Source organism: Argiope bruennichi, chromosome 9, assembly GCF_947563725.1.
Source record: "Argiope bruennichi chromosome 9, qqArgBrue1.1, whole genome shotgun sequence".
NCBI lineage: Eukaryota > Metazoa > Arthropoda > Arachnida > Araneae > Araneidae > Argiope > Argiope bruennichi.
The window spans coordinates 89910853-89923993 of record NC_079159.1 but is presented as its reverse complement, the minus strand read 5'-3'; the positions used below and the strand labels follow the sequence as shown (position 1 = coordinate 89923993).

The following is a 13141-nucleotide window of genomic DNA, read 5'->3' as shown; positions in this document are numbered from 1 at the left end:
AGCTTTCGTTTTATAGAGCAGCAACATGTTATGTAAAAAAATTTCTTACTGTCAGTATTTTTCTAATCACAGTTGTCTTTAAGATTTAAAAAAAAGTCAATAGTTTTGAAACAGCGAAATATAAAATTGAATCAGTGAAGGCAGAATAGTAAAAATCCAAATTCCATTTTCTTTTCTCGTCCCTTCCCTTTTTTAAATCAGTTCTATTAATGTAGATGTAAACAGTGAGCATTAGAATAATACTATATACCAGCTTGCCTTCATTGGTCGCTGGCATGTTTTATATTAGACTGAAAACAAAAGCTCTGCATTTTTGATCATCAAGAATTGAATATTTCGAAATTTTCTTCCGACTGATTCAACTAATCTTGGTATTTAAAAAAAAATCTAAACCATCTCTTCCTTTCAGAATAAACTTTATAAAATCTGAATTTTTCGCCACATGTTTGTTGAAAAATTATAATTTCTCATTAGGTATTCTTAATAAGTTATTCTTACTTTTTTTTGTATCTTCTGTTATATTTATAAATATCTAAACTTTTAGTTCCTCATCTTCATCTATCTATTTTTATTCACCTCTAAGTATTTGCTATTCAGTAGCTCTAAAGAAACATTAATGATCGAATCCCAAGATGGAAACCATTTCAGCAGAGCAGCTTTAAAACAAAACACAATAGAGAAATCCTCTAAAAACTATTTCCCCCTCCAACTTCCTTGTTACTTTGTTCCTCATTATTTGCATATCCGCGCACAGACCACCCCCTGCCTGCACTCTTGTGTCTATAAAATGTGCGTCCAATTAATTAGAACTTCACGACTTCCTCTCACTTGAGAATTTTTCTTTTCTGCTTGTTCACAGGTCGTTCCGGAAGGAAGAGGGAAGTGCCGGGAGACTTTCCAGGGTACTTCCGCGGCTGCGCCCATGGCCGCGGGAGTGATTGCCCTGCTGCTGCAAGCCAAGTAAGTCGGTGGAACGGCGTATTAACGTCCAGCTTGTAATTTTTATTTTAAATTGATAAGAAATTAAAATCAGAGTCTAAAACATTGAGTGAAATGTTTAACATTTTTTCTACTCATAGAAATTTATTGACTGATAATGATTAAAAATAAATAATTGTAATGAAACAAAAACACTTGAAAACTCTTCTTCCTAATTAAAGTAATTTGAATTTTTACTTTATCGTATACTGTTCAAGTATATTCTCGTGTATACGTAGTATAGAGAAAGTATAATAATGGTCAAAAGATTTGAACTCGAGATTTTAATGATCTCCACGGTTCAGACGTTAACGAGTTCGAAAAACACATTTTTAGAAAATGTCCGCTCGTGCATTTGTCTGTCTGCTTTGAGCTGAACGGTTGAAATTTGGTATACAGTCTTTACATCAAATTTGCAAAGTTTTATGAAATTTTGTATAAAATCTGTTCAGAAGTCCGTCCGTTCGAAGATACGTTAACATGATGATTACTAAATGAAAAGAACTAAATCGATAAAATTCGGTACACAGATTGAACATCTCTAGTGTAGACACTTGTCAAATTTTGAACTAAAGCTAACAAGTGGTCCGCCTATTCTTTCAGAAACATGAAAATGCGATAGTTCAAAAACACAATAACTTAAATGTATCAAATTTGGTTTGGAAATTTGAGACAAAAACTGCAGTTTTGTACCAAATTTTTGTTTCAGTCGATTGAGAAAAACATGTTTAAAGCACAAATTAGATTTTTGGATGCTATTAATGCACGCAAAGGATTAATCGCTATATAATTTAATGCTATATACCTATACGCTATACACAGCTATATATATCGATAATACACTATCGCTATATTAATGCATGCAAAGGATTAATCGCTATATAATTTAACGCTATATACCTATACGCCGCTATATATATCGATAATATACTATCGCTATATTAATGCATGCAGAGGATTAATCGCTATATAATTTAACGCAATATACCTATACGCCGCTATATATATCGATAATATACTATCGCTATATTAATGCATGCAGAGGATTAATCGCTATATAATTTAACGCAATATACCTATACGCCGCTATATATATCGATAATATACTATCGCTATATTAATGCATGCAGAGGATTAATCGCTATATATTTTAACGCTATATACCTATACGCTATACGCCGCTATATATATCGATAATATACTATCGCTATATTAATGCATGCAGAGGATTAATCGCTATATAATTTAACGCAATATACCTATACGCCGCTATATATATCGATAATATACTATCGCTATATTAATGCATGCAGAGGATTAATCGCTATATATTTTAACGCTATATACCTATACGCTATAGGCCGCTATATATATCGATAATACACTATCGCTATATTACTGCATGCAGAGGATTAATCGCTATATATTTTAACGCTATATACCTATACGCTATAGGCCGCTATATATATCGATAATACACTATCGCTATATTAATGCATGCAAAGGATTAATCGCAATATGTGCGAAGGATTAATTGCTATATATATATATATATATATTAATCGATATATTAATAGCCAAGGATAACATGATAGATTCACTATAAATGGTAAATTCATGTCAAAAGTTAATATTTCGTAATTATTGTACACCAATGTCATGCATTGTTTTCTCTGGCATGACAAGTTTATTAAAGAGTGTGTGAGAAAGTTTTGAGGAGACCACTCCAGCTAGACTTGCCTGTTAAATTCAGACCTAACGCAGGCCAAATAAACAAAATCTAATTTTTTTGTTATTTATAAAGATTACAAAAAAAAAAAAAAAAAAAAAAAAAAAAAAAAAAAAAAAAAGAGCTTAGATTTGGCTTTAATTTTTCTGACACTTACTGTTATCATTTTTATACTTCGGGAAATATCTTGTTTTCAACGATTCATTTTGGAACTCATTTTAAGTGAAGTCAATAATCGTTAATCAAACAGGAGATCGATATCCATTCATGAGCAAACTCATTGCTCACTCCATTATGCATTCTCGGACATAGGAACAATTTCATATGCCAACTTTCGGATGTTTCTAAATTTGATTAGCAAATAATTATGAAATTCGTAAACTACAACCTCACCCAATTTTGCCATTTTATCTGAACTGCATTTGATCTGTATCCCCACATTTTACGTACGGTTGGGCATGGTATATACATATGGAAAATCGAAAAAAAACAAAAGAAACTCCAAAAAGAGCAAAAGATTTTAAAAAGGAAGTGAGAAAGACTCAAATACTTAAAATCTTCAAAATTTATTTTAAATTTAATTCACGGTCTTGATTTTTTTCTGTATTTTTTGATGCGACGCATCTTCTTCTTAACTTGATTTATCCTCATTAAAAAGGATAATACATTTTCAACAACTTTATCCAATTTTCCGAATTTTTTATTAAAAATTTTCCATTTATTTTCACGTTTGCTGGACCGCAGACGTATTCTTTGTGTACCGTTGTTGTTGAACCTAACATATATATATGTATATATACAATTGAAATTCTTGAAATAGGAAAAAGAGAGGTTAATTAATCCTAATATCCAATATTTGCAAATTATTTCTGCTGCTCTCTATATATTATTTAGCTAATATATCTAATGCGGCTGATTAAAATTCAAACATATTATTCTGATATTATCCTGATAATGATTTTTACTGTTATTCACAGATCAAAGAAGTCTGATGTTTAAACATATTTACACTGGGGTGATTCATTTATTTCCCATTTCATTTCCTCTTTTCCATTTTCATGGAACAATAACTTCAAATACAGGTTGAGACAAATTAAACAGGAATAGTTTGGGAACCTTTTGTGCAGAAACTACAGCTGAATCACAACCAAATTTTGTCGTGAGTTCCACTTTCAGAAAAGAACGAGGATCCCCCTACATATAAGCGAAAGATAGGTTACAAAAAGTAATACTCTACATGTGCAGTTCAAATTTAAAATGGCTTTGTTTGTTTTTCCAGCTATTTTTTTTCCCAAGTCAAATGCTAATAACGACCAACACATTAGAAAAATAATTTACAATAATTTACTTACAATTACAATAATTTACTTCACGTATATCCCTCAGATTGGGCTTGGATTTATCAAATGTTATTTCCTTGAACTATTGGCAGAGCCATATGAATTTTTAATTCAACATTCAACAAAAATTTAGATAATAATATAAATAGCAATATTAATACAACATCAATGATAGATATATTCTTTTCATTCAACAAATGAAATCTGTTTCTCTCCTTTTTATTCTTTCTTAGTCCAAATCTCAGCTGGAGAGATGTGCAGCACATCATCGTGAGGAGCTCCCGAGTTCCTCCCACCGGGGAGTCCGGGTGGACCATGAATGGGGCTGGACATTTCTTCCATCTCAAGATCGGATTCGGAATCCTAGATTCTGCGAAGATGGTGGCAGAAGCTTTAACATGGCAGTCTGTCAAGCCTCTTCACGAGTGGAAGTCACAGCCGATTACTCGAGCAAAGTAATTAAATTGAATCTTTTTTTTACACTTTACAGTCAAATTCAATGTGTGTGCTTTAGAGTATGTATTACGTTAAATCTCGGGGGTCATTAATGTGCTTATTATCTGAGTAATGTACGTATTAACTTATATGCACTGTTGAAGTGCGAAATCATCTATAAAATAAGAATTTTCTGTATTTTATATAGGTAATGTGCACATTAAAAAATTCTGAGGCGTGAAATTGCAAAGGATTCTTTTTTTACCTATTTCTTTTCGGCCTTTCTCTTCTTTCTCTTTTTCCATTTTGCGTCAGTAAAAAAGACAAATAATTAAATATTCAATTTTATTTTTAAAAATATTTTTAAAAACTACCTACCACCCTGGTAGGAAGAGAAAAGTCGCGTTTCGGTTACCTAGTATTGGTAACGGGAAATGCTTCCCACTGGAAAGGTTGTGCCGTGGCCGGGGATGACCCTTAGGACTCAATCACAGTTCCCACCAGTGTTGTTGTCGCATCGATCTGGTCATTCAGAATTTTCCACGTGCCTTCGGGATGGCCGAAGTAGCTGGTTATGGTTATACTAATGAAATGTTTTAAATCAAGATGATTGTTATAAATTTCTTTGCCTGAAAATCAATAAGAAAGAAGAGTTTCCAATGATTTTTAGCACTTGGAAATCATAATTCATAAGTAAAAATGTGTCCGTCTTGGAGAGAAATAAAAGAACAAAGAATTCATTGATCGAATATTAGTCAATGGATTTGTTATTTTAATAGCTACGCGATAATTATAAAAAAGTGTTACTTTCATTCGAGATATATATATCACTTTATCACGTCCATGTATAAGATCTTGCTCACTTTTTGGATTTGTAAATTTCTTGCTTCATTTAATTTTATTATTTCCTTTTACAACATTTTCATAAGAAAATTGATCAATTTTTATTTTTATATTTTGGTTACTCGAAGATATGATTTGAATTTGTTTCAGATAATTGAGTTCTCAGTAAGGAAAGCTGGAAAAACATTGCGAAAAAAGTAGGGTATTCCACCTCTAATCCGAAACTTGATAGCGTTCTAGGCTTGATTAGTCTGTTTTATCTTCGTTTGACCAGATTGAATCAGCTGTTAGATTCCGTGCATATCAATTTTTACTTTTTCGTATGCGTAGTAATAGACTAAAATAATGCGTAGTAAAGTACTAAAATCGTCAAAAAAATTCGAACTCGAGATTTTGACGAATCTTTATGCTTTAGACTTCTCTGAGTTCGAAAAACACATTTTTGGAAAATATTCATCCATCTGTCTGAGACAAAGATAACTCAAAAATGCATTGAGCTAGAAAGATGAAATCTGGCATATGTCTTTATACCAAATATATTGATTTCTATAAAATGTTTAGGAAAATCCTCCAAGAGGACATCTGTCCGTCCGGCTGTTTGAATATAAGGTATGAGAAATTTTGAAATAAATTTAACAAGAATTGACCTTATGTCGTTCGTTATTCTCAGAGACACGTACAAGTGATAACTCTAAAACGTAATGACTCAAATATATCAAATCTGGCATGGGATTTTGTGATTGCAAGTGTAATTTTGAGTCAATTTTTAGTTTCAATCGGTTGGGGAAAACGCATCTAAAATACAAATTCGATTTTCGGATACCATGGGAACTAATCGCCAAATATCTCGCCAAGGATCCCACAATATATTCAGTGAAAATGCTATATTCTTGCCAAAAGTGAATATTTCGTAACTATTGTACACCAGGGCTATGCAGGACGTTTCTTCTGGGATAACATCTTTATTAGGGAGTATGCGAGAATATTTTGAGGAGACCACTTCCGCTGGTTACGACGTTTGATTTACAGAAAGAATTCCAGTCTAAAAATAAAAACGTAAATTCGACTTTGAATTTGATATCCTGATAAATGTTTTATCATAAAAATAATACAGGCAAATAAAATACCCGCTTCAGAAATAAGATGAAATAACAAAATTGATTGCTATTTTATAGCAACAATTATTACGAATTACATTTGAAATTAACTTATAAAATTTATTAAAATTAAAGAAAAAATACTCAGAAATAAAACTGATATCTCTGAAATACTTATTGCTTGAATTATAATGTGATGCGATGGTTTTCGAGAAAAAATAAACTTTGAAGTTATTGAGGAGAAACTAAAAATTTCGATTGCCCTTGCTCACAGAGCGTTGCATTATACACTGCATTACTATTTCCGCATCTCGTAATGAATAGATAGAAAATCCAGCATAAAATATAATTATGTTAAAATAATATTTTTAAATAATTTAGTAAATACTGTACATCTGCAGCTCCAAAAGAGGAGCTGCCGTAACAAAATATAACCAGCATTTTAAGGCTATTAGAAATTTCTTCAACAGATATATATGCATTTCTATATATAATTTATTTCGTTGATAGTTAAAAAAATAAGAATTCAGCAAGTTAAAAATGGGTAGCGCGTAATCTAAGTAATCCAAATAGAAAGTAAAGAATGTTTTAGTTTGGCATACGTAATAAAATTTAGTACATCGCCAAGTGACTCTGAAAAATGGGTAGCATGTAATCAAAGTAATATAAATAGAAAGTAAAGAATGTTTTAGTTTGGCATACGGAATAAAATTTAGTATATCGCCAAGTGACTCTGAAAAAAAACCGCCAAGAGGAAGGTAAATAATTTTTAAACATTTCTGCTTAAATCCCAAGAAGTAAGTCACCAGAAGTTCTTTTCAAGTTTTGGGAATTTTGCTTCTATTGTTGTTGATCTTTCACATACTGAATAGTTATACTTTGATATTTTAATAATACAAAGATACATTTTCTTTTGAAAATTCTTATGATATTGTTTCATTCAAATCGAAATTATACCAAGGTATACAATATATTTAAATATATAATTAAGATTTCTGCTCTCTAAAAGTTCTTAGTATACCATGATCTCTAAACTCTGAATAATAAAATTCCAGTTCTCTTGTATTCCACATAACAGTTCTTAGAAATAAAAGCCATTTTCAAAAAAAAAAAAAAAAAAAAAAAAAAACTTCCTTACTTTTTAAGAACATAATTGCAACTCAATCTGCAAATTTTGAATGTTTAAACGTTAATTAAGAATAAAAAATGCATGCATTAAATTCATGTTGCCTCTTCCATATAATTAACTACTTAAATTCAAACATAAAAAAGCAATTTAACTTCGATATTGCAAGGACATTTAGTTTTTCGAAATTTCACTTTATTAATTGCCCAAAGTGAGCAGTATCATTTGAAAACCATGCTAAAATGAATGTTTCTTGGTTAAATTTCGGCAAAATAATTGTTTGAAGCTTGTGTATATATATATATTGTTACGAAATTTCCGGGGTTCGTTTGGATAGTGGAAGTTATATGGTGTGGAGAACGCTCAATCAGCAGACGGCAGTAGAAAATAAAACAACGACGTTTATTTACACGAAGGCACACAGGACAGCACAAAGATGACAACTATATACATCATAGAAGACGATTATCTCCAGCCGAGACGTGCAGCATACAACCAGACTCTACTGCAGACAGTAGCGCACAGCTTAGTTCAGCACTAGCTTCACTCCGTCGCTGCTCCGCTTATCTCTGGAAGGCCAGTTGTTTAGCGTAGATCCTGACAACTCTTCTCTGTCGCTTCCGACTACGACTCCTCAATTCACGACACTCCCCGGCAGCTGCAGCTTCTGTTATAGGTCTCAGAAGGCGGGGCTAGAAACCTCTCAACCAATCAGGAACGTTCGAGGCGTATCTCGGTTCCTACTGTACGGATCGGGAAAATTCTCGATGTTTCGGGTATAATCTATTTTGGCACCAAAGTCGCCAAGTTTGTCGCCAAGCTCTGGGACCTCCTATGGAACCAACTATGCTGGGAAGCCGCCTCACAGATTAGTAACAATATATATATATATATACAGCCTGAGTGAATTCCCATGCTCTTTTTTTCTCGCTTTCTTCCTTCTTCGTAGTCATGGATTTAACAAAAAGATTTTAAAAAGTGCAAAAAATGGAATGTTTTACTTAATTACGAAGAAGAATGAAGCTATGATTTGAAGTTAATTCCTCTTCAGCTTTTTTAATAGAAGTTATATTAATTGAAAAATTTTTTTTCTTAAGTTGAAGATTTGTATATCTCAGTCAAAAAGAAATTACTAATACACTGAAATTGAAAAATCAAAACTTGTAAAAAAAATAACTTTCATTTTCATAATTGGATATTCATAGATGTCTTTCTTTTCCAGCTACATCTTACCACATCGGGACACCATAGTTCCTTTGCTCGTTGAGAAATCGACAATACAAGTGGACCGCCTAGAGTCAGTTACGGCCACAGTGAGCATCATTCATCCTCGCTGCGGAGATTTGGAATTGTTCCTACAATCACCCTCAGGGACTGTATCCCAAATTTTGACCCGAAGACCCCGAGATAATCGAACCTCAAGAATTCTTCTCTGGGAATTTGTATCCCTGCACTTTTGGGACGAGGACCCTGCAGGATTGTGGACTCTGAAGATTTCCAATCGGGCAGGGTGGCAGCAAGGGGTGATGGACTATTTCTCATTGATACTACGTGGTACGATTAGGTGATGACCATAATAGACCAACTTGCAATTAGAACGTTTTTTAGTGGGCGAAACTCAATTTTTATTTCGAATCTAAAATAATGCGAACGAGTAATAAAGAATAATTTATGTATGGAGATTGGTATCTATTGTGATCTGCTTTATAAGAGTCTCCTTCTTGGGGGGGGGGGGATATTGTATTGTAAGGAGTAATGATGTGCCCTTTCATATTAATAATTACAGTCGACTCTCTTTAAACGAACACTTCTCATAATGAGCGAAACAAAATATAAAAAAAGAGACTCCATCTACGAGCAAAGTTTCGCAGAACAAGTGGTGAGGAGATACCGTGACGTCATCTACTGCATTGGTCTGTATCAATCTTTGTTGAGCGGTTAATTGAAGACAGCCCATATATTTACATAGAAGATCTTTTGGTCGGGTAGCATTATTGCGTGCACCTGTACAAGAAAGTACAGATTTGGTTCAAAATTGGATATTGTAATGTCCTGATCTAGACTAATCAAATAACGAAGCAGAATTTCCAGACAATTCTTTATTTTACAGCCCTATATATACAAAGAACAACTTGTTCTAATCTTGGTTAAATAAATAGATATTTACACCTGTAGTAGGAGATACAACAGTCAAAGTCGAAGGTTTTTCTTGGAACTCAGTTCTCTATCATGTCAGCACGACAAATCCAGGGGTAGTTTCTCAGACTCCGAACTCGTGGGCGTAGTCCAACCGTCCTCTGCAATTCGTTTCTTCTCTCCTCTCTAAAAAAAAATCTCCGCGCTTTATTTCGGCGATAAACTCCACCTCTTAATTTACATTGGTCATTTGAGCTCTCCTTCGGGCAATCGGGGTTCAGCCATATGCTCTCTCAGCGGCGCCAGTGGGTCGTGGGAAGGTCCTTTCACAAAGAGAAACATCTAACATCCAGATGTTTGGACACCCTTTTCTCTTTGGAGGTACTATCAATACCTCTTGGGCGAGGAATTCCACATGTGGTCTTTCATTATAGTCGCTAATGAACGGATACGAGACCACCCAGGTGTAAAGATCCACCATCTGGCTATCTCGAGGGGCTTAGTAAGTAACAGCGACGACACAGCTGGCTGTAAATGTCTTATCAGTACTGGGAAACGGGGAATGTTACAATATGGATCTACAAAATGTTAAAATTATGCATCAAGTTTAATCCATCAAAATCTTTGTATCTTGCAGTTATAGTGTTCATTTGTACTCGGATAGATAGTTAGGTTAATTTCTTGTGCATGGATTTCGTTCAAAATTCGATAGAAATCTACAAATATGATGCGAATATCATATACCAAATTTTATTCGTCTAGTTGAATAATTTTTTACGTTACCTTGTTCCAGATAGATATGCAGACATAATTCCAAAAATGTATTTTTATAACTCAAATAGGTTTGAAAAATATAGAGTTCCTTCAAAAATCTCGAAATTGAATTTTCTGACTTAATGGTAGCAATACTTTTTTGAGAGAAAAATAGAGAGAAAAACTGGCATAAAAGTAAAAATTGTAAAAGATAAAAATAAGATTTAGAAGGTTTCGATTTTCTGAATTTGAATGTCAGTTCAAAAAGATTCCCAGGAACTTAAACGACGGTAAAATTTTTGCATGAGATCAAGAAACATGCAAAATGTTGAAATCCAAAAATTTGTGTACATGCCCCAAATAATAATGGTAGGCCTGAAACACATAAAAAGGCTGCATCGAATTATTAAAAAATCTTGATTTCAGTAATTAAAAAAATTTGTGATATTAGTTAACCAACTCGATAAATCAATTTGTCTGTCTAAGCAAACGTCATTTTAAACCATTTCCATTGACATCAATTTTGTGAAGATGCGATAATAAATAAAAAAAGTTACAGAAGTGTCCATTGTTTGTGTTGACGAACTGTATCATTCTTGTTTCTTGTTGTGATAAAATTCTTAAAATATTTGATAAACAAAGTATGATTATTTAAGCCTGAAATGAGTCAATATCAAAGTTTCGTCTGACTAAAGATGTCTCGTCATTATCATGATTAAGGTCAAGTGTACTTAATTTGTCTTTAATGTAGAGTATTTCCTTTTCCACAATTTAATGTCTCATATAATATGTCATCGTAACGATGTTATTTTAAGAAACATATTAATAATTACATTGTGAAAATGCACGCCAAGTATTTCAAAAGCACGTTGTTGTTCAGATGGAAAATTTCAGAAGGAATTAGTTTATTATATGCAAACCATAAAAAAAAAATCAGGTGCCTTGCAGATTATTTATTGCACTTCTTATTTAATATTCATTCATTTTTTGGTCTAGCTTTATTGAGTTCGCTGTACGAAGATGGAAGCGTATGGAGAGGTTGGCGCTGATTCTTTTATCTACTGAATTATCACTTCCACAGCCGGCGTCCTTGCATAGGGGTAGCGCATTCTTTTGATATCCGACCACTTTCCTAATATGTAACAATTCATAAGCATTCATTTAAATTTCCATCTAAATTAAACTACTATTCAGCATTGACCACAATTTTCGTTGTAGTTTAGACAAGCCCACTGACGAAGTCAGCGATTTTAAGGCGAGAGAGCGTCTCTTGTTTTTCAGTAAGGATGATCTGGGCGTCCCGGGTTCGAATTCCGGTTCGAGCATGATAGTTCTTCATCTGTGTACTATCTGTGAGGTGGGTGAATGTGCTGCTCTGTAAAAAGGGGTTGTGCAAGCGAATGTGTGAGATTCATCTTCATATGAGCTAGAAGTCAGACTTCTGCCCTCGGGTGCTCAGGGTTCTTTACCCTCAGAAGCTACTGCACCCCCTTTCCGTGGTAACGCGGACACGACATCATCACTTCCGCATTCCCATAATTTTCTTTTGATAAAACTAAATGGAATTGATAATTTTTATGAGCCACCTCAATTTCCTAGTTTGGGGTCCGCCTTGTTCTCTGAACCGCAATCTGTGAGGTGTTTTAATAATTTTTAATTCGTTTATACGAATTTTAAACAACAAAAATGTATTTGAATGAAAAATTCTAGATTTATGGAAGTAATATCTGATTATAATAAAATGATTCTTAATGGCATGGAAAATTACAAAAATCATGAAAAATAACAAAGATATAGAGTATCAATAATTGAGTATAAATTAGTCTTTTAACAGAAAATGATAGCTTATTTAGGAATCGTTAAATGAAATTCTCTTGATATCCTACCACTTTCCTAATTTATAACAATTCACAAGCATTCATTTAAATTTCCTTCTAAATTAAACTACTACTTCAGCATTGCCATAATTTTCGTTGTTGTTGTTTCTAATGGCACTTGTCATAGACAAGCCCACTGACGAAGTCAGCGATTTTAAGCCGAGAGAGCGTCTGTTGTTTTTCAGTAGCGCCATCAAGGGCCAAGAGTACGTCTTAGCTACTCACGCGTCACAACCCTTTTTACGTGGACTTCATTGATACATTTCATTCACTCAACCACAGATCATAATTTAGACCTGAATCAGAAAACGATCACCTCTGAACCAATACCCTCTGTGGTATTACTCTGAACATGAAGGACTTTATGATCACGACACATTTATGCGTACACAAGCCACCACACACACGAGGAGTCTTCGGCAGGCGGGGTTCGAATTCACAACCCAAGGGATGCGAATCCAACGCCTTACCAACCAGGCTATACCGGTCATAATTTTCTTTTGATAAAACTACAAGAATTTATATCATAATTGGTTAATATTTAATGTGCTTGAAAAGAAATAAGCTCCATTTGTGGTTTTTAAATTTAAAAAAAAGACAAAATATGGGTAAAGATCTTTTTAAAAAAATTGCAATGTCTTGATAAATATTTTTTGCTAATTTTTAAATTTATAAAATAAGATTCTAGGTAACCGTCTTGTTCCGCTAGACCGAAGCTTAAGAGCTATTTTAATAACTTCTTAATTCATTTATACGAATTTTAAACAAAACTGTATTTGAACGAAGAATTCTAGATTTATGAAAACAATGTCTGATTATAATAAAGT

At 33.2% G+C, this 13141-nt stretch overlaps 1 protein-coding gene across 1 annotated transcript in view; it reads left to right on the top strand.

The window, feature by feature from the left end:
* The window catches only part of LOC129985133 (neuroendocrine convertase 1-like), an 85707-nt gene extending 73297 nt beyond the window's left edge, over positions 1 to 12410 (top strand). Inside the window, exons 9-11 of the mRNA XM_056095051.1 lie at positions 860 to 960; positions 4281 to 4502; positions 8771 to 12410. Of these exons, the coding sequence (XP_055951026.1) occupies positions 860 to 960; positions 4281 to 4502; positions 8771 to 9116 (669 nt within the window). The 3' untranslated portion in view covers positions 9117 to 12410. The remainder of the gene's footprint in view (positions 1 to 859; positions 961 to 4280; positions 4503 to 8770) is intronic.
* Positions 12411 to 13141: the final 731 nt, after the last annotated feature.